This window comes from Enhydra lutris, unplaced genomic scaffold (genome assembly GCF_002288905.1).
Source record: "Enhydra lutris kenyoni isolate GAN:26980312 unplaced genomic scaffold, ASM228890v2 scaffoldscaffold5, whole genome shotgun sequence".
Taxonomy (NCBI): domain Eukaryota; kingdom Metazoa; phylum Chordata; class Mammalia; order Carnivora; family Mustelidae; genus Enhydra; species Enhydra lutris.
Window position 1 is genome coordinate 44,414,333 of NW_019154089.1, and position 22,343 is coordinate 44,436,675.

General features: G+C 39.8%; 1 protein-coding gene across 4 annotated transcripts in view; it reads right to left on the reverse strand.

Annotated features, from left to right (window-relative positions):
* Nucleotides 1-14,595: 14,595 nt before the first annotated feature.
* LOC111141000 (NAD(P) transhydrogenase, mitochondrial) overlaps nucleotides 14,596-22,343 on the reverse strand; it is a 98,857-nt gene continuing 91,109 nt past the window's right edge. For all 4 annotated transcript variants that reach the window (XM_022493307.1, XM_022493308.1, XM_022493309.1 and 1 more), the window contains 3 exons: nucleotides 18,838-18,956; nucleotides 17,492-17,607; nucleotides 14,596-15,998 (listed from right to left, as the gene is read on the reverse strand). In XM_022493307.1, coding sequence (XP_022349015.1) covers nucleotides 15,849-15,998; nucleotides 17,492-17,607; nucleotides 18,838-18,956 — 385 coding nt within the window. In that variant the 3' untranslated portion in view covers nucleotides 14,596-15,848. The remainder of the gene's footprint in view (nucleotides 15,999-17,491; nucleotides 17,608-18,837; nucleotides 18,957-22,343) is intronic.

Here is a 22,343-nt window from a genome sequence, read left to right on the forward strand (position 1 = left end):
TGATTATTCTTAATGAGAATTTTTTTTTCTTTCAAAGGCTTAATATTTTTACCAAAAAGGAAGATGAGATTTTCTCCAAGTACTCTAATAACTCTAAAGTGCTGTCTTAAATTTTTCTAATTTTTCATAGCCTTATTCTATTTAATTCACAAATTTTCCCCTTGCTTCCCCTTCAGTGAATAAACCATAAACCCAATCTTTTTTTCTTTTTTTTTTTCCAATCTTTTTTTCTAATTAGCTCACAAGCACCATCTAGTGAAGAAGCAGAATAATTACAGAACAGTTCCTGTTGCTGATCACGATTTAATCAGTACTAATTAAGCCTAAATGAGCATCCTTTTACCGCTGTTCTAAAACAGAATGAGATTTGTGAAATGCAAACATTATGGCTAAGGTCAAAACTACACATTTCAAGTTGTGTTGTTGTCTTGAATTTTTAGAAATTGAATTTTAGAAGTTGAATTTAGAAAATTTTTAGAAATTTGAATTTTAGAAATTCAGAATTTTAGAAATCAGCATGCTTTCTATTTCCAATTTCAATTGGCCTTTCTACTACCAAATATTATGGGTCCTCAGACAGCATAAAGTGACACATTTCACTGTATGAATACCTAGGGTAGTTTTGACATTTCATTTTCTATGTCAGTCCATGCACTACTTTCTTCTTCCCTCCTTTCATTATCACACTAACATGAATTTTTTAATACATTCACCTAACCATTTGTCAAGGACAGTCTCTGCCCTCAAGCTCACTATCCAGGAGATATAGACTTTAGGGAAATAAAGTATTACAGGTATTATGACAGAGGTAATGTGCTCAGAGACTATGTTAATTACAGTGGTAGTATCCTAGAGAAGAGGCATTTTCCATAGTGGCCAATCACTGGTGTCAAATGTGACAGAAGTGTCCAAGAAAATGGGTTCTGAGATTTACACTGGGTGATAAGGTGGTTGTTAGTGACTTTCAAGAGAGTGATTTTAGCTAAATAATTAGGATAGGAGCCAAAACAAAGGTTTCTAAGGAGTAAAGAGGGTGTGGGCAAAAGTAAACTACTCATTTGAGAGCTTGAATTGGTAAAGAAAATAGCTTCTTGGGTTTTTTTAAGATTTTATTTATTTATTTGACAGAGATCACAACTAGGCAGAAGGGCAGGCAGAGAGTGAGGGGGAGGCAGGCTCCCTACTGGCCAGAGAGCCCAATGGAGGGCTCAATCCCAGGACCCTGAGACCATGACCTGAGCCAAAGGCAGAGGCTTAACCCACTGAGCCAACCAGGCACCCAGAAAATAGCTTCTAGGTAGAGAAGATAAACTAATGTTCGATTAATGTTAAGTTCTCTTGTTTTAGAAAACCTTGACAACGTTTCACAATTTAGAGCAAAAAAACAAAACTATAATTAAAACCCAAGAGCATAGTGGTTTGTCTCCTTAGATTATTATAAAGCTTCAGCTATGCTCTGCCTCTAACAATCAATACATTTTAATACTTCATTTTAATTTTACATATACTTGATAAACAAGTATAGAAAGATAAGTTTGGGGGTAATATAGAGGAAGTAGAATGTGGCTTAACATTCTTAGCAGAATTATTAGGGTAATAAAGAAGAAAAGAGTCTAAACTGTGAGGAACTGCCGAATGAAAGGCAATTTTCTGCAAAAACTCAACCAGCCCTGCTCTAACGAAGTAACCTCTGTAGGGCACAGGGACCAGCAGAAGACAAGGAAGATCTCAGATGGCAGCAAAGAGCAGGACCAGATATAGAGGCAGGCTGGCTCTCTATGGAGAGCCACATCATTTAAAAAAAAAAGGAAAAAGGAAGAAAAGGAAAACCCAGGAGCAGCCTGTACTTAAACACTAGTTGTCCCTTATCCTAGGAGCGAAGCACAGGATCCTTCTCATGGCACCACACCAAAACAACAGACTCTGTATTTCTAAAAGGTGAAGACATCTTCTGGAAAAATCGACTGCCAAATACATGAATGGAGTGAACAGATGTCAAACTGGTACATTAAACTGTACTTCTTTGCTTCTTTGTTCAGCATCCCTAAGAGTTCACAAATTACAAGTAGTTCCCATCTGAGCAAGAGGTTGTTCTCTAAAAGTTAGCTGGTAAACCAGTTCTACAACTGCATAGTGCTGTGGTTCAGAGTAGAGCCTGACTGCCCAGGTTCCAATCCTGACCCCACAACCTACTAAATTCATTGGACTCTGAGCTTCTACAGCTGTTAAAATGGGATACCTACTCAAAGGATTGTTCTGTTGTGATTAATGAATTATCACATTGAAGTTTTTACAGTCATGCCTGGCACATAGGATTCAACAAAGGTTAGCTATTATCATAATTAGCATGCTGATAGGAATAGGAACCCAGTACGTAGTTCCTAGAATAGGAGGATCAGAGAGCTGTGGTTATGGAAAAGACCAGGAGACCAATAAGTCACCAGGGATTTGGTAAATGTATAGACAAACCTCTCTAAATACATAAGAGAAGACTTCTAAGTGTTTAGCAGAGCACATTTAAATTCCAAAGAGCCCACAAACCAAAACAATAAAATTATAATACTGAATTTCATTTTAAAATTCAGTGACCAGATGACAGTAGGAAATGCTGTCTATTACGTCCTTTTTTCTTGGAGCTTTACAATGAATGTTATCAGTCTCTGTAATTAAAAAAAGAAAAATACTATTGAATTTTGTTTAATCCAGCTTTGCCTAAACTTTTTTGACCATAGAAACCGTTTTCCTCTTACCTGTCGTAAGTGCCACATTTTGAGAAATGCTTCTCCAGGTCAATTACTTCCCAGATACTCTAAATTAAAGAATAAACAGCAGTTATCCCTGAAGAAATAAACGTACAAGGTTTTGATTTCACAACCCTCAGAGGATTATAAAAACGCTATTCATAAATTGAATATTGGCTAAATCATGATTGCCATTCTTGCTCAACCCATTCAAAGTCAGAATAGCGGTGTTAAAATAAAACATAAAGCTCCAACATTTCCTTTTTTCTGCTCACATTAGTAAACCCACTATGAATTATTTTCTGCTTAATTATTACTTATTTTAATGAAGATAAATGTGAGAACTGCCAAGTGTATTAAAACATTATAGTTCTGACTTAATATGGTGATCATTTAAAGTGTACACAAATATTAAATCCCTATGTTGTACACCTGAAAATAATACAATGTTATATGTCAGTTGTACCTCAATTAAAATAAAGCATTACAGTTCTTCCTTAATAATCTGAAATTTAGTTATAAAAGAAAGGGAAGTTTTTAACTCTTGTTGCATGGGAAAACAGGAATATTTATGGCAGCCCAGTGATGTTTTTACAAGGCGTGCTAGTACTCATGTGAACTCTTATTAGTTTTCTTGCTTCTGAGAAGGTCTTTATTCAGGGGTAAGAATTTAAATGGATTAGGCATTGCAAGGGGATCCATCATACTTTGGTAAGTCTTAGCTTAAGCATAGCACTCTTAACAGATTTCCCCCCTTGAAACATCTCTTAGAGCTTTTAGAATGCCAGGGGCCTACTTTCTTGACCATAATAGGACTGAAACACCCAGTCCAGGCACAAAACTGTCTCAAGTAAGAAGGTAAAAGAGAAGTCAATTGTTCAGAATCTCAGTTCCTCCATCCATTCATTCATTTCTCTAACACACATATATTGAACACATTCCACAGCTTGCAGTATATTCTAAGTATTGAGAATACTCCAGTGGACAAAAATCAACAAGATCTCTACCTCCTTGGAGCTTATGGCCTCAGGTGGTATAAATGTAATATAATTACATATAAAAAAGGTTAAATTGATATTGCTCTGGAGAAGGCATTTGGCTCTATGAGCACCTCTCATAGGAGAATAGCCTTAATCAGGGGCTTCTGGGACACTTCCCTAAGAAAGTGGTAACAGAGCCAAGAACTGAAGGAAGAGAAGTAGTTAACTGGATGACAAAATAAGGGAAAGTCTTGCAGACTGATGTAAATGTGGGAGCAAGGTTCTCTGGCAAGGCAGGGCCAGCTCCTCTGAGCCGCTTCCTGGGAAAGCAAACTAACAAAGGAAGCCTGGCTCCAAGGTCAATGACAGGGAGCGATGTTGTGTGTCCAAGGATAGTTACGCATTCATCTTTGGAGATGGAAATTCTTAGCTTAGAAGGGAAAAAAATCGTTATTTAAGTAATGTTGAAGTGTCAAGTACCAGGACAGACTAAGAAGAAAGATATTCTGGAGTAAACAAGGTTTCTAAGTGTCTCCCAACTCTTGCCACCTGGAAAAATGACTACCCATGCTTGCACGAGGAAGGGGGAAGTGGAGACAATGAACCATAATAAGAAGGAATTTAAGGAAAGGGAGAAAGGAGGTATAGTCAGAACTAAGTCAATGCATGGGTTTTTTTCTAAAAGAAGAAGAGAGGAGAAGAAGAAGAGGAGGAAGAGGAGGAGGAGGAGAAGGAGGAGAAGGAGAAGGAGAAGAAGAAGGAGGAGGAGGAGGAGAAGGAGGAGGAGAATAATAATAAGGAGGAGGAGGAGAAGGAGAAGAAGGAGAAGAAGAAGAATAAGGAGGAGGAAGAGAAGAAGGAGAAGAAGGAGGAGGAGGAGGAGAAGGAGGAGGAGGAGGAGGAGAAGAAGAAGAAGAAGGAGGAGGAGGAGGAGGAGAATAAGGAGGAGGAGGAGGAGGAAGAGGAGGAGGAGGAGGAGGAGAAGAAGAAGGAGGAGGAGGAGGAGAAGGAGGAGGGGCAGGGGGAGGACAAGGAGAAGAAGAAGGAGAAGAAGGAGGAGGAGGAGGGGGAGGAGGAGTAGAAGGAGGAGGAGGAGGAGGAGGAGAAGAAGAAGAAGAAGAAGAAGAAGAAGAAGAAGAAGAGGAGGAGGAGGAGGAGGAGGAGGGGGGAGGGGAGGGGGAGAAGAAGAGGAGGAGGTAGAAGGAGAAGGAGAAGAGGGAGGAGGAGAAGAGGGAGGAGGAGAAGAAGGGGAAGGAGAAGGAACAAAGTCTTGTTATCAGCACTTTGTCATAGCTGTTTCAATCTTCCATTGCTGTATAACAAACCACTCCCAAACGACAAGCTGTTATTGTGCAGAATTCTGTTTATTAGGATTCTGGCAGGGTTCAGCTGGTGATTCTCCTGTTACAAGGATGTTGCTAATGCAGCTGCCTTCAGCTGCTACATCCAAGACAGCCCCTAATCCTCCAAGACTCTCTCCAGATTGCCTCTCGTGATTCAGCCCAAGGTTCCTTATAGTATGACCACAAGCTCCCAAGAAGGAATTTTCCAAAAGGCCAAGCCCCGATCCACAAGCACTTGTCCAGCCTCCCTCTGCATATCACTTGTTAATGCCCATTGGCCAAAGCGAGGCATGTGGGAAAGCCCAGAGTCAAAGGATTGATTCACATATGCAAAAACAAGAGTTCTCAGAATTTCTAAAAATGGTGTCAATCATTCTCTGTATGTGTGCATATTCTAGAACAAAAACATTGTGGAAATTTTTAGTCTGCTCTTTTTTTCATACCAGCAAACATTCTCTTCACACACCCCCACTCTATGCCAAAAACAAGATAGCTTTCACAAGTGTTTTAATCCCTACGACACTAGATTGTGCTCTTTGGAAAAAGCATGGCTCTATATGAAAGAATCATTCACTGAATTCATCTTTTAATCCACTTGCAAAGTTGGTGAAATGTGAGTCATCTAATTTTGATATTTACTAGGAGAAACGGTTGAAATTATTAAACAAGACGCTTGACCACCTGTAATTTCAATTACTTATGCCATCCCAATTCCTTATCACCATTAATGATCACAGATTAGTTACATTAGCGTTCATGACGTGTCATGAGGGACCTCTACCAGTTAAGTTTCAATCGGGAAGCAGAACCACTATGAGTAATAGGAAAGAAGAGATTTACTAGGAACACGACTTGACACAATTGTAGATGCTGGGAAGAAGTGAAAGCCTCCAGCCCAATATGAACTGCAAAAGAGTGAGGACACACTGGACCCCTCATCTGTCACACACAACAACACAGGTGACCTGCAGAAGCTGGTGCCCTTCCCAAATCCACGTACATGGGTTTTGCCCAGAAAGTTGAGAAGCTGAAGAAAGAGATCCAACACGAGTGAGAGGAGCTGGGGTCCCAACTAAAGTGCAAGGTCAGCAAATTGGCCTGGAGATGAGTCCCCACGGAGCTGCAGCAGTCCCCGGGGGCCCGGAACAAGCCTTCAGAGTGGTATGGCTGCTGCTTTGCCTCATCTCCCAAACTTCACGCAATTTCTCTTGGGGTTAATGTAGACTCAGACAAGGAAAGAAATTCTAGGAACGGTACTTCCAGATTAGCTAAATTGACACAAAACCATACTGACTGTGGTCACCACCCATCAGAAACAGGCCTGACAGACTGATCTTCTGAGATCAACTCAGAAGCCAAAAAAGTCCCAGATCTTGGGAAAAGGTAGAGAAACTAGTACTACTGAATAACCACTGCCCAGTTTCAACTGACTCCACTATTTCTTGGTAACCTGAGGCTTCTATTACACAAATAGAGTTCCTTCTTCATTTGTGCTCTAGGATGGGGGAGAATAGATTGTGAAAAATACTGGCAATGTTATTTTTTATTTTACTTGTGAGAGCAGCATGAGGAAAGAGAGATTCATCAGTACCAAAATTGACAAATGACTACTGAAAGGCAATAGAAATTTTTTTTAAAAAACAATGACTATTCCAAGACTCATGACTCCAAGTGTCCTCCCCACAATAACTTGGAAAATGACAGTCCTCTGGCACCAGGGTTTTATTTAAAATATTACCAACTATGAATTAAAAATATGTATTGTTACATATTTGAAGAGAATTATTTCCTGTGAAAAATTGTGATTCAGTGAATTTTCACATGCTATCTCTTCCATTTAAAATGTTTTTTCTACAGGATGGAATCAGGAGAGAGACAAACTATAAGAGACTCTTAATCTCACAAAACAAACTGAGGCGAGAGGGGGGTAGGGAGAGGGTGGTGGGGTTATGGACATTGGGGAGGGTATGTGCTATGGTGAGTGCTGTGAAATGTGTAAGCCTGATGATTCACAGATCTATACCCCTGGGGCAAATAATACATTATATGTTAATAAAAATAAAATAAAATGCTTGTTCTGGGACATCTGGATGGTTCAATCGGTTAGGCATCTGACTTCCGCTCGGGTCATGGCCCCAGGGTCCTGGGAACGAGTCCCGCATCAGGCCCCCTGCTCAGTGGGGAGTGTGCTTCTCTCTCTGACTCTCCCCCCTGGGTTGTGCTCACTCTCTCTCTCTCAACTTATTCTCTTTCTCTCAAGTAAATAAAATCTTTTTAAAAATAAAGTAAAATAAAATGCTTGTCCTTCCTTATGTGCCTAACTACCTCTTATTTATCTTCCAAAACACTTCTCTGCACAAGGTCCCCAGAATTCCCTCCTCTTACCCAGGCAGTAATAATCATTCTCTTCTATGAGCTACCTCCATAATTTGCAAATCATTTTGTTTTTGCACTTCCACCAAATTACAATTTTGCATTCCATATTTCATTGCAAGGGAAGATGCCACATGTATCTGCTCCCTGGCATAGCACACGTCAAACAATAAATAACAGCTAGGCTTTCCATTGTCTCTTGATCATATATTTTATAGATAGGAAACCCGACTGAGTCAGTGGTGGAGGGAATAGAATACAAAACATTGCAAGCACAGCATCTGGGTGGCTCAGTGGGTTAAAGCCTCTGCCTTTGGCTCAGGTCATGATCCCAGTGTCCTGGGACTGAGCCCTGCATTGGGCTCTCTGCTCAGCATGGAGCCTGCTTCCCCCTCTCTCTCTCTCTGCCTGCCTCTCTGCCCACTTGTGATCTCTCTCTCTCTATGTCAAATAAATAAATAAAATCTTTAAAAAAAAAAAAAAACATTGCAAGCATAAGCAATTTCCTAATCACCTTGTGGTCTAGAAAATGTCATCAGTGCTACCATTAACTCTTTTTATGGCTTCTTCTGGTTTAAACTAAAACTCCTTACTCCACATCTCTTCCAAAAATCTCATGCCAAACATCTCTGATTCTTCTTTCCTTTGCCATCCCCTCTCTTCACCTGGAATCTAGAAGAACTAGCATAGTTTGGATTTGACCCACCTCCTGAATCCTCCCTTGGTCTCTCTTCTTTCCTTCCCCATCTCCCCCAGGCTGAGCAGTGGCCATTTCCCCCTCTCACCCTCTGATCCACCTGGACAAGACCTCTAATCCTCCAGACTCTGGTACATCAGCAACACCTTTTCTGCTAAGCTCTCTACATGGTTGCCCCCTGTTGTCCCTTGCCATCTATTCTACTTTCATACTCCAGTGGTGCCATGAAAATATTAAGTCATGGTACTTCCGAACATATTTATTACCTTCTTTGTTCTGTTTATTCAACTTCCTTTATTTCCAGTGGGCGGGGGAAGGAGAATATATTATTCCAGAGGACCAAAAAGCTTATGCATAAATTAGGAATAGTGATATTTACCAGGCATTGTAATTTAAGAAGACAAATATAATTAATTGGCAGAAGATACGGTTCTTGTTGCTCCATCTGCCACAGGGTAATTAGGGGAATATTGTGATGTTTTGTGCTCCACTTTCCCCAGTGAAAATTACAATTAATAACATACACAGAAATCATTATTTTTAAAAAAATATTTCATCAGTATAAAAAAATTAGATGGGCTATAAATTCTAACTTGTGTTCTTAAAAAGAATAATTATCAAAAGAGCTGGGTTTTTTTTTTTTTACCTTTTTGTCTTTATTTCAGATGTGCTCCAACTCACAACAAATGGTTCGACTTTGGCTATAGATTTAATACCAAAGTACTGCTGATAAACTAATAGATGATAGAGCACTTTACATTCCTCGTAGGGCAGAAGACCAAATGAAAAACCTTCCCTAAAACAGCTCAATGTCTAAAGTTTTAAAAAATAAAGGTCTCTGACCTGAAGCTCACATTCATTTGGTCTCAGGAAAATAATTAAATGGCTCCTCAGAATTTCTTTGGTTAAAGCATTCTAATCAATTCATTTTAAATTATTTAGAGTACTTAACTACTTTCTTCATAGAAATAATATTAATATTCTGTTCTCATACAAAGGCTTTCACCCCAAATATAAATCGTAGGAGAAATTTGCCAAAATATGTTGAGAGGATGATATCCTCCACTTTGGATATTTCTTCCTTTCCATTCTACATTGCTTTAAACAATCTTGTAACTTTTTTTCATTCCATTAGACCAAAGAGGAAATTAGAGAATGTCGATGGGTAAAGATATCAGTAACCACAACTCGGTAAGAGGAATAACAACGTCAGAGGAGGCCAGACTAGACCGATGAAGACCAAGGACCCGCGCACTCCACTCAAGCATCTCTGTAACTCACCCGGCTCTCCACCCTACTTTGCCTCCGAGTGAAGATGTGCCCCCAGGAATAGGAGGAGACGTTTTCAACAACAGGAACAATGGGAGTTCAAGAAAGGAATTCAGTTCAGTTACAGAAAATAAAGTCATATTTTGGTACATCAAAGTTTGTGGCCTGGGAGGTGACAATTCCCACCAAAACACTGTGGCCTGCCTGACTGGCTGTCGGGTGGGAGGCTGTGAGAAGTCAAAGCAGGCATGGCAGTGCAGTAGGTATGACTCTGGAAAGCAAAACCCAGAAAGGCTGCTCCAAAGGCTTCTTGGTTCTGCTCCTAGGGAAGAAGCAATCCCAGGATTTAAGCTTCTGTGCATGAGGCAAATGGCAGCAGGTGTTTGGAGAGAGAATGGGCGGAGAGGCAAATCATGACGGAATAGGCAGCAACTTTTGTCGTGCCATATGTGAAAAATATACTTTAATAGTTTAGTATGACAAGGTTCCTCCCTTTCATGAGTGCCAACTTTCCTTTAGCTACTTTTGCTTGACAAACATCAAGAGAGTGATTTGAGCATACCTGCTGCCAGCCAGGTCGAGGGTGCCATTTTCTGTTGTAGGAGGCCCTGAAAACTCACAGGATGTGGACAGGATGGTGCCCAGCACAAACTGAGCACTTGTTAACTAGTAGCTGCTGTTAATATTACCCACTGAGCTACTAAAACAAGTAAGAGAGCAGAGTCTCTCTATCTGGAATTAAAAAAAAAAAAAAAAAAGGTTAAGATAATCTTCCAGATAATGAGTCCTAAACAGAAATCCATGTGGACCACACACAAAAATCATTACCCTCCTTCCACGCCCATGGGAACATACTTATTAAAATGCCTTTATGTTTAATTTAGCAAAAGGTGAGACCCTCCAGATATTAAGCGTTATCCAATGTGGTTCATTATGTAGAACGTAGTAACACTTTTCATAGTGATGCCATCATCCAACCACTTGTCCTATATTCAATCATCAAAGATCATCCATTCGTGATGCTTACACAGACAGTATTCTGGGTGAGACAGTATTCTGGTCCATGACAACAAGGACCAAAGCAGTACAGATACGCTAAAATTCTTACGTGTAGAATAAGACTTTCATAAGATTTTGTCATAGTCTTTGAAAGTTCTGTTGGTCTCATTTACAATGATGATTTCTAATCCTTATATGACCATGCATCCAAGTTACTATAATTATACCTAACACTAATGAAGCAGTTATCCCTAATCAGATACAAGGGTGTGGACCTAAAGGATGTCTACATTTCCATGCTCATAGATACCCCAATGGGACAAAACCACAGAGCTGGCTATAATTTGCAAGAACAAAATTTTCCATGAATCAGTAAAGCCCTGAAAGCTTTACAAGGCCTCTTCTAGAAGGAATGATTTCTGAAGCATCATGTTCCAGTAAACTCAGAGAGTAGTGACAAAACATTCTAAGATAAAGCCATGACAGGCTGTTTCCTCCCTCTGGGGAAGAAGTTACTCCCTCTGACATAATACAAGGAACTTACCCACTCAGACTTTCTCCCATTTCTCTAGGGGTTTGAGGAGACCTTTCAATTTGAACCCAGCATCTGCGTGTGTGTGTAGTGGAGGTCGAGAATCACAAGGTCTGGATGGAATTCACCAGGCACAGCCCCTGCTACTCTGTGTAAACACCGTACTTGTACGGAAAATGGACTTCCTAAGAAGGGAAAAAAGCAAGGCTGGCTGACAGCTGTTCACTGGCTTTTGGAAAATTGGATCCAGAAAAGGGCTGATTTAGATGAAAGTTCACTGGCTAAATCTAGGTCTACACCTTACTGGAGATGTTTCCAAATTTTTTGTTTTTCTTTTTGCTCTTGTTTTTTTGTTTTTTTTTTTTTTGTTTGTTTGTTTTTTTCCTGTAGTAAGCCAAAAACAGAGTGTGAGGATGAGGGGGAATATGGCCTTATTTTAATTTCTAAATGTTCCTTTTCCATGGGTTTTTCCTATTCACTATATATTAAATCACTGTGCTGCTGTGTTTTTCAACGTCCCAAATGCAACAGGAAGGAGGAGAGAGCTCTTAGATCTTCCTCTTCTGTCTTCATAACAAATAGGAACACCTCCAACCTCTTGCTCTAAGGTCTCATTTCCAATTCACGTCTCTGCATCACTGTGGGAAGTGTAGCCACCATCTTCCCATGTGTCACCTGCATACCCCAAATCCACATCACTTCAATTCTTCTCAACGTCTGTGACAACCACTTTTACTCCCCACCATTCTACTGCTGCCACATATACGTCCCCCAAACTCGGAGTCCCCTGAGGTGGAACTGGATCCCTCCCCTGCCCCCATTCCAGTACCTTCATATCATTGTTATCCACAATGACCCACACAACACAGCCCAAGCACCTAGATCTCTGAAAGACTGGCTTGGTCTCTGAGCAAAATTTGAAATATCTGGGGGCAAACTGGACTCCATATCCTTTAGGCTATCTTTTCATTAGTTATTATTCTTCAGAAATGGGCTTTTGGGAGGAATTGGAAAATAGAGTTCAAAGTTATGATCTTTGGCAAGAATATGAAGTACAAATATTTTATATAGAATCAAGTAGTCATCTGCTTTCACAATCAAAATGACAGAGATGTAGTATTTCCCCACTACTTCAGTTCAAGCTTTTAAAGTTCTCTGTAATCATAAACTGGCCTTTCTCTCCCTATCCAATGTAGTTTTCCACTCTTCCCCCCAAAAAGTATGTACCAAGATCCAACTATCTTTTTCTACCATTATCTTAATCATTATATACCAGAGTTTCAAATATTAGCATTCTAATTACTGTGTCATCAGCTGTATCACTGTTTTATCCAAAAGGTTTCCATCCAGAATTACAGTATACACCACAGTAAATGTCCATATAACCACTTCAATCGTGAACAGTTCAATCCCTTAATCCAATATGGAACTTCTAAAAGTTTAAGAACAGCAATCTTAAGTGCTTTGACATTCAAATGTTACCATTTCTGCTCCTTTTAACACTTTAAAAGTTTCACTTAAAGGAGCACCTGGGTGGCTCAGTGGGTTGGGCCTCTGCCTTTGGCTCAGGTCATGATCTCAGGGTCCTGGGATTGAGTCCCGAATCGGGCTCTCTGCTCAGCAGGGAGCCTGCTTCCCTGCCCCCCCCCCCTCTGCCTGCTTCTCTGCCTACTTGTGATCTCTCCCTCTGTCAAATAAATAAATAAAATAAAATCTTTTTAAAAAAAAGTTTCACTTTAAAAATTTTCCCCCTCGTTAATTAAACTAATGCTTCTTTCCTTTGAAGATTTAGATTCCTTGAGAATCTAAAGAGGAGCCGGAATATACAAGTTGTTGCCACTGGAGTGTAGAGTTTTGGTTGTTTTTTGTTGTTTTTGTTTTCTCTTACCATTCTGACCCAATAATATTTATTGGCAAAGACTCTCAAAAACTGGCGAGAGCTATAAATTAGACATTTGAACTCTTCTCCCCCAGCTGTCCAAATTTCCAGTACGAAAATGCTTTAACTCATAAGGCTTATGCCTTAAGGGACTTGAAAATTTGCCTCTCAGTCAGATGAACACATGGGTTATGAGTTATTAATTATACATAATAAGGCTCTGGGATAGGATAAATTGAACTAAACCATAAAGCTGACTGATACATAATATATCCCATATTTGTGTTGGATGATAAAACAGCAAAATCTAAAAGTTAGGGCCATGACTTGGATGGAATCAGAAAGGCGAGAGCCCACCATCCAGATTCATTACCAAACACCGAACTGTTATTCACGGAGTCCATAAATGCCTGAAACGCCCACTGCAGAAAAAGATTAGTCCTCTCTCTCTGTCCTCTCTATTCCAATCCCTAGAAAAAATGTGGAGAGAGAATGATAAGAAGATTTATATGCCAGAAAACCGTCCACAGTTACACAGACAGAAACATACATATAATGCATTAAAATGTATATATTTACTTTTACACATTATTTACTTAGATGCATAACTTTAAACACAAACTACCAATTTAGGACAAACAAGAGAAAATAAAGGATTGTTAAAAGGCCTAAAAGACATGTCAACATTAACCTTTCAATGCCTAGGTAGAATTCAAAAAAAAAATTTTTTTTTGGTAACAGACTCTGGGGTACAATGGATTGATTTTGAAAATTCTTTCTAGTTGAATAGCACTATACAATGTGAGCAATACAAGAATAAAAAGAAGTCGGATATTCTAGTTATAGGACTTAGCAGAAAAAAACGAAATTAAAAAAACAGGATAGATGAAGATTTTTTTTTAAAGATTTTATTTATTTGACAGAGAGAGATCACAAGTAGAGAGAGAGAGAGAGAGGAGGAAGCAGGCTCCCTGCCGAGCAGAGAGCCTAATGCGGGACTCGATCCCAGGACTTTGGGATCATGACCTGAGCCGAAGGCAGAGGCTTAACCCACTGAGCCACGCAGGCACCCCAGATGAAGATTATTTTTGTTGATATTAGACTTTACCATAAGTAATCCAAGGCCACCAAATTTTAGGGAGTTGTACTTTAAGAAATATATCCAAATTCATTTAAATACCCTAACCAATAAAGTAAAATAAAACCAATTGGATATTGGTTCAATTCAGTTAACGCAACTGGATGACAAAGGACTAATAAGTAGCAAAGAATGAGGTCCTAACTTTTAAAAACATGGAAAAATACTTACTACAAAAAATAAAAATAAATAAATTCAAGTATAATTATTTTTAGTTTAAGCTGAAGGCAGGAATTATTTCAACAACAATAACAACAACAAAAAACAATCCAAGTTGCTACTCTCCAGATGTACCTACTACTTTGATAAAGGGAAAAGGACATAAATAAAGATAATATTTACTTTTTTCTAGTAGAACTTTCATGATATAATCCAGACTTGAGGTTACTAATGACCTGAGATCCATTAGCAAATTGCATTTACCACTTAAAAATTAAAAAGGAGTCTTTCCTGCTTTAAAACATATGTACACACACACACACACACACACACACCCGTACACACACACACACACACACACACACACACAGATCGTGATCTCAGGCACAACAAAATGGAAGCTGCTTACCAAACCAGCAGATACCGTGAGTTGTAAACTGAGTAAACACGAGCATGACAGTAAAAAATTTCACACCTGTTATTTCTTTTTCTGGTTTAGAAATAGCTTTTATGTATTTATAATTGTTTTTGAGAAACGTAGTACCAAATTAATTATGTAGAGAGGCAGATATCCCAAGTATTCCTCACACATTCACCTAGACATTTTGGCACAGTACCAAAGTCACAAAGAAAATCTATACTTTTGCTGCAAAAAGACATGATCTTTACTGGTGCTCAGATAAACAAAGAGGTAGCACAGAAAAAGTGCCACCATTTTTCTCAGATGTCATCAATTACATAAGACCTCAAAACATACTCTGATTTGGAAAAAAAAAAAAAAATTCTTGCCAACAGTTAAGAGACTGATTAACTTCATCTATTTCATAGTAGCAAGCTTTCCCCAGATGTTACTAACAGGCAGAACTATTCGCTTTAGCCCTTTGTTACCAGAGACAATTGCTACATCTCTATGCAAACATGATGAACTCATTTTATTAGTCAAATACTTGAATTCCATTCAAGTGCACTTAATACAGTAATACACATTATAAATTGATTGAAATTAAAAAAAGATCTTGGATTGGAAAATGGACTTTTAAAAATACGATACTGATTTCAAATTACATGTTTCATTGATGTCCTGATGAAATATACAAAGCAAATTATTTGTTTCCAGCATCTCTGAAAGATTATCTAGTCCTTTAATATATTAAAATAGAAGTCAGAAAATACATCCCTGAAACCTAGAATTGGAAATACAGTTCGAAAAGTTGAAGCCAATTTGATAACATTAATTCAGATTATGGTAAAATGGTAAGAGGATAGCTCAGGAGTTGACAGAAGTTTCAAATAAGTAGCATTTGTTGTAAATAACATAAATGAAGGTAGCGGTAATGTTTACAGCGTCAGATTTTTCAGATCCACGTATATAATGTAAGTACTAAGATCCTAAAGATTTAATTTCTTAAAACACTGCTGACTATTGAGGAAGAATTAAAAAAAAATCCAAATGGATTACAACTAAAATAAGGCTGTTCTTTCTTTTATAAAATACTTCTGGAATTCATGACACAAAAAATATGCACAGAAAGACATGGCGAATCTTTTTTTTCTTTTTTTTTTTTAAATCAAGGGATCACTGCTCCTGAGAAATCTCCCCACGTTTCGTTTTCTTGTCTTCTTTTTCTTCCAAGAGCTTTGCTACAGATGTGTATCAGCTGTATATAGTGATACGGTATTTGTCTGTTCGCACAACAGAAGAGGTGGCTTTGTCAGACAACAGCTTGGTCTTTAATGTTTACTTCTGGTAGGATTCTCTCACTTTCGCCTGCAGTGCGTCACATGTCTTCTTGGCATCGCCTAGAAGCATGGCCGTGTTAGGTTTGTAGAAGATTGGATTGTCCACTGCAGCATAGCCAACACCCAAGGACCTCTTCATAACGATGACCTAAGGAGCAAAGACAAAGGCAGAGAGTGAGTGTATGTAACAGACACGACGGGGACGTGACAGGGCCAACACCGCCCTGCCCTAGCTGAATGAAGCATGTACCATGACCAACTCCCGACTGCACAGACTTCTGCGACACACAGGGAATGTTTTCTAAACGCATGTTTACATTGTATTAACTCTCATTTTAAAAATGTGCCCGTACTCCTATCCATGAGAGAAAAATCATATTAACAACAGAGTTTCTTCTCACTGCGTTTCTCCATACAGACTGTGTAACACCTTCTAGTCAGAAAAATAAGTATCATTCTCTGACTGGGCTTCAGAGAACAAACTTGGCACATAAACTTCTGCTACAGATCCTAAGATAAATGTAGCTGAGTGGGAAAATGGGACGGTTCTTATTCCATCACTTTAAAGTGAGGCAGAAGGTTCCACAACGAAAGCCCGAAGAGCGATCTAGCCCGTCACAAGACAGAGCGAATGACTAATATTATGCTCCTACAAAGCAAAATGGAAGAAGTCAGTCTGTCTCTAATACAGATGCGTTAGAGTCACTTACAATTACATGAGTTATGGAGGGTGCTATTCAGTTAAACATCAAGTCAGTTCTTAAAGAAATGGAAAGCCCTTCTGTGGTAGTCTGGGACATGTAATCTATCCAAAAATGAAAGCAATATAAATTTACTCCCACTTCACACAGCCTTAGTACAGTAACACATTCTGCAAACTCTCAAATACTGATGACCAGTGCAATAATTTTCCATCTACACGTGAACAAGTGCGTATCTCATCCACCACAAATTTCAAGCTCACATATTTACGATAAAAAGAAACAAAACGAAAGGGAAATGTACATCACATCATTACGACGGTTAAAATGCAGATCTGACCTGAGAGTGGTAAGGAGACCAGCCCTCTGCCAGGGCGGCGGAAATGGACAAGCCTGTGAGTTCTCCGTAACCCAGCAGTTAGCTTCCATGGAGGTAAGGTGCGTGAGCAGGCCTTGCCTCCTTATGCCATGTCAGAGTTTGGATTTCTAAATCACCTTTCTTCTGGACACTCCATAACAACAACAAATGCCCTTTCAAAAAAACTAAATGAAAAAATGTGCTCGTCTTCGTATATGAAGGCAATGATACTGACTCACTGTCCCAGAGGGAAGCCATCTGCTTCACTGGACGCTCTGTGGAAGTCAGCCAAACTCATTCCAAAAGCTCACAGCTCTTTTTTCAGCTGTGGTTACAGATTTTGTTAATCCACCCACATAACATCATCTAGTTCAAATGCTGACCAGCACATTTACTTGGGTTCTCTGGTGACCACTGAACAGACAGAAGCTGGATAGAGACAGCAGGGCCCTACACCCACTCTAGCTCCTGGGGCTCCCAAAAGGCATCGGCACTCCTCACCAACGTGAACCAGGACAGCTCTGTGTGTGTGTTCTAGGAGACATCTGATGATTACAATGAAACACAAGTCTGAAGCCTTACCTGCTTGGACTTCCAGACCTCGAGGACCGGCATGCCTGCAATAATAGAGTTGGGGTCTTCTTGAGCGGCTGAATTCACAGTGTCATTGGCTCCAATCACAAGGACCAAATCGGTATCTACATAGTAAAGGAAAAAAAGAGAAATAAAAAATGCCAATGGGTCATTTTCTTTTTTCTCAAGCCAATCAGAGTGATCTGGACTTTAAAACAACAATAACAGAAGCTAATATTTATAGGACGCACACTTGTGCCAGGCACTGTACAAAAAGCTTCCTCAGAGAGGCTCAGTAACCTAGCCAACGTCACACAGCTAAAACAGTAGATCCTGCAGCTCAGCCTGAGCATCCTGACCGAACCTTGCATTGCTGTGCTTCCCCTCCCCCACAGCGGATCTACCCAATCTGACTTGACGGTTTTTTATTATCTCACAATGATCTTGCCAGTTACATTATTTTATAAGATTTGCATCCCATCTTCATCTTTTAAAATGACCACATAACATGCTATTTGATGTCTCAAAGAAAATGGTCTAAGGGTCTATATTAAAGCTGCATCCATAATTTCTGGAACTGGCAGGTTTCACACATAATTTAGCAACAGTGAAATCTGAAAGCGGGCATAAAATGTCCCAAATTCCCTCTATAATATAAATTACCTTAGAACTTTGCCAAAAATGCCATGTGAATGTAGATATACACACAACTTCATTATTTTCCTCTAATAAACAGTATTTTTTAAGTTTACAGTGGATACTTGCCAGAGGGAACTGGTTTAACTTTAACAAACATGATCTTGAGCCAAATGTCATTAACATTCAACATCTACCCAACAAGAGCCATGAAGTATGGCACCTTATCTAGGAAAGTCCTGGCACTTGAAAAGAAAGCCAAAAACTACTTTCTTGATCATGAGTTGGTACAATTGGAAACCAGTAAAATCTCAGATGCTGAAAAGAACTGGACATGAAATTATCAACAGAAGCAATTTTATGAGTGAGGAACCTGAGGCTGAGTATCCATTTCCAAAAGCAAGAGTCAGAACCTGGATCTGAAAGCCAGGTCTTTTTAGAGTCCCTCTGCAATGACTTCTACTGCCCCCGCCCCACCCCGATATTTTCACCACCTTCCAATCTCCTCCTAGGCCCAAAAGTACCCTTCCCACTCACGAGCCTCTTGGACCTCATTCTGTACTGTCTTTCATTTATTTCATTTCAACTGTACACCTCCGAGGAGCAGGTTACTCTTCATCTGACTAGTAGGTCTTCAGTAATCCCACAATTTAGGTCCTAAGACTGGTATCACTTTATTCGGACTAAGAACAAGCTTCTCCATCACCCCCACTACTTACCTGGGAAATCATGGTTGATCTCGTCCATTTCCAGCACAATATCGTATGGCACCCCGGCCTCAGCCAGCAGCACATTCAGCTGACCAGGCATCCGGCCTGCGACTGGGTGAATTCCAAACCTAGACATGGAACAAATGAACAGTTGGCCTTACATGATGGGCCAAAATGTACAGAGACCCCCACGTCACCCCCAGATCTGCACACTTTGTTCTTGGCACCTTCACTCTTCCTGGTACTATCTGATCTCTACAAGAGGGGCTAGAACCAGTCCAGATATATGATCAATCTACAAATATTGAAGTTGGAGGTTTAATCTCTCAGTATACACAAATGAGAGCTCCTCTCGAGAAATAAATGTAACCTTAGAACCTGACTCTTTGTATGTTTCAAGTACAACGAATTCCCAACAACATGAATAAATAATATCACCTTACATTTAAGAAGCATTATGTTCTTTTATGATACTTTCTGATAAATCTTGCATCTTTAAAAACTTATGTAAGTCAGCCTGGAATTAAACACTTGCCATGAAAAATCACCACGATTCCATCAAAAGCTGACTCCACATTCAACTTTAACCTCTATGTTCAAAGCTCGAGAAATAAAATATTGTCATTACAGGAGTTAAAGGCCTCCAATCTTTCTAAGCATGGTATGAAGCATGACTCCGCATCCCAGGAGAAATGTGATAGCAACACACTGGAGCGTTTCAAAGAAAGAGTGAAACACAAGTCAGAGCCCCACACTTTTATTAAGGCAAAAGAAGTCGAAGCATCAAGAAATTTCTTCCGACCACGACCATAATGGGATCTTTGGGGTCATTTAAAGCAGCCTCTTGCCCAGAGTATTGATCTCTGCATCCTCAGCACTGGGCACCATGCCTGACACATAGGAAGGCTTCAATCAGGAGGGAGTGAGTGGGTGAGTGAGTGAGAGTGAATAAATGCAGCGAAGAAATGTACTTGACTGTAGTTCTTGGCAGGGATCCATCCAACCTCAGCTTAAATACTTTCAGTAACCAGAAACTCACTCCCTCCAGAGGTCAATTCCATTACTAGACAATCCCAATAATTACATATCTCTCTCTCTCTCTCTCTCTCTCTCTCACACACACACACACACACACACACACACACACTCATATTCAGCCAAAGAGAACCCCCATCGCGTTGCTTTCCAAGGTCTGTAGTTTGGCCATCTATAGCCTCTACTCCCTCTTTCATATGTGGACTCCTCTGAGCTCTCCTAGGATGCCTACTAAGCAAAACACCCTCAGTTCTTTCAACTATTCATGCCAACAGGACCCACTGCTGTCCTAGTCACCTGTCTCTACACTGTCAATATCCAGCTCAAACCTTAGGCCCCCAAAGTGAATACAATATGCTGGATATCGTGATCTAGATGCACAAGGCGCAGCAAGAAAACCACATCCTGAGCTCTTCCGCTGACAGTGCCCAAGTCGGCCTCGGCGTTTATAGCCGCCACAACACTCTGCTGGCTCATACAGAAGTTACAGTCATTTAAGACGCCCTTTTATTTTTCATGAGAACCGCAGCCAAGTCAGGCCTCCCCACTTTGAACACAGGTCCTGTGAGGAACAGATTAAAGCCACCGAGGAACTGACTCCTCCCCAAAAGTAGACTTGAAAAGAGTTTTAAAATGGCCTTTTAGATTGCCCCAATAGCTGATAAATTATTTTCTACATCTTTAAAAGTGGTAACGAAGAGCCTTCCTGAGGGGTCTTGTAATTGGGAGGGGAAAAAAGGACATCAAGTGACCGGTGTTCTTTTGTCAAGTTCACTTTTATATCATCTTCCTTCTGGGATCACTAAATGTTCCTAGATAACAATTTATGTTAAAAACAAAACAAAACAAACAGAAACAGAAACAGAAACCCCAAGCTAAAAGGAAACAAAGCAGTTACCTCTAAGCAGTTATATAAGAGATAATCATTGTACTACTCCTCTTTTTTAAATATAGTTTCCTAATTTTCTGTGAGAATGTATACATTTGTGGGGGGCAGTCAAACCATGTCACTGATGGGCTTCAGGGAAACTGTGAAGGGCTAGGAGGACAATGAGATAAATGGGATCTTCCCAGTTTCACAGGTGCCAAAGGAGGAAAACATATACTTTTTATGGTGAAAAAAATTTAACTTCATTTAAAGTAAGTTACCATTTCACGCTCTTCTCTTGTAACACAATTTACAAAGGGTTTCTCATGTGTTATTTCATTCTATCCCTAATTGTCTTTTAAAAATCTCCACCAAGAATTAGAATGTCCAGCAAGTGATTCAAGCCCCATCCTCGGTTAGATAAACAAGCCTGTGGAGCTGCATTCCTCTATCCACCAAAAAGAAGCAAGAACGTAGATCTCTTTTGACAGGATGGCTAATGCTGGCCCTTGGTGAGGTGCTATGCAGTTTGTACAACCTTTTCAGTACGTAGTTAAGCTGGGATTCAGATCCAGGTCTTTCTGCCTCGAGAATCTGAACTTGTAGCTACTATAGCATATAGTAGTGTGGTCAGGCAATTTGAGAGGTATTTTGCTTGGTTAACAGCCCCGGTTACTCGTTATGTTGATGTCAGGCAGGTTACTTAAGGCCTCTCTCTGTCTCCGTTTTCCCACCGAGCAGTAGTAACCCGCGGTTACTACAAGCCCACATCCTTCCAAGGGCTAGAGAAAACGCTGCATGAACAGCCTTGAGAACACCTATTTCCCTCTGCCTGAAGGAGTTCCAACAATCCAATTCACAGTGTTCTTTGAGAATAACTGAGAGCCCAGAAAGTTTCAACAATCCTAAGAGCTATAAAACAAAATACATTAGGGGCGCCTGGGTGGCTCAGTGGTTAAAGCCTCTGCCTTCAGCTCAGGTCATGATCTCAGGGTCCTGGGATCGAGTCCCGCATCGGGCTCTCTGCTCAGCAGGGAGCCTGCCTCCTCCTCCTCTCTCTCTCTCTCTGCCTGCCTCTCTGCCTACTCGTGATCTGTCTGTCAAAAAAAAAAATCTTTAAGGAAAAAAAAATTATAAAAAAATTTAAAAAATTTAAAAAAAAAACAAAATACATTAAATCTCTGCATGAAAAATTGACACAGGAGAAAAATACGTTGCAGTATACAAAGTATCCAGCACAATGTAAAATATTTATGAGCACCTGCGGAACGCTGGGCAAGTGGATTCTGAAAAATTACCCAGGGTGGGAGTAGAAATTACTAACAGACAGACAGGGACAGAATGAACTATTTCATCTCTTTCAACTAATTCATCATCCTTCCCCTCAGTGGGCTAGCTGTACTTTTATTCTAGTGAAAATAAAATTCAGGGCAGTCATTAATTAGTTCACGCCAGACCATGATCACCCAAACTCACCACCTCATAAGGTTTTAAGTTCTTCAACCACAAATTCTCCTTTCATTTTGGGGACTGTAATAGTCTGACACTTGAGTACAATTTTAAAATATTCTCTAAAGACAAGATTGCTTTCTTTTTTTAAACTGCAAATTGC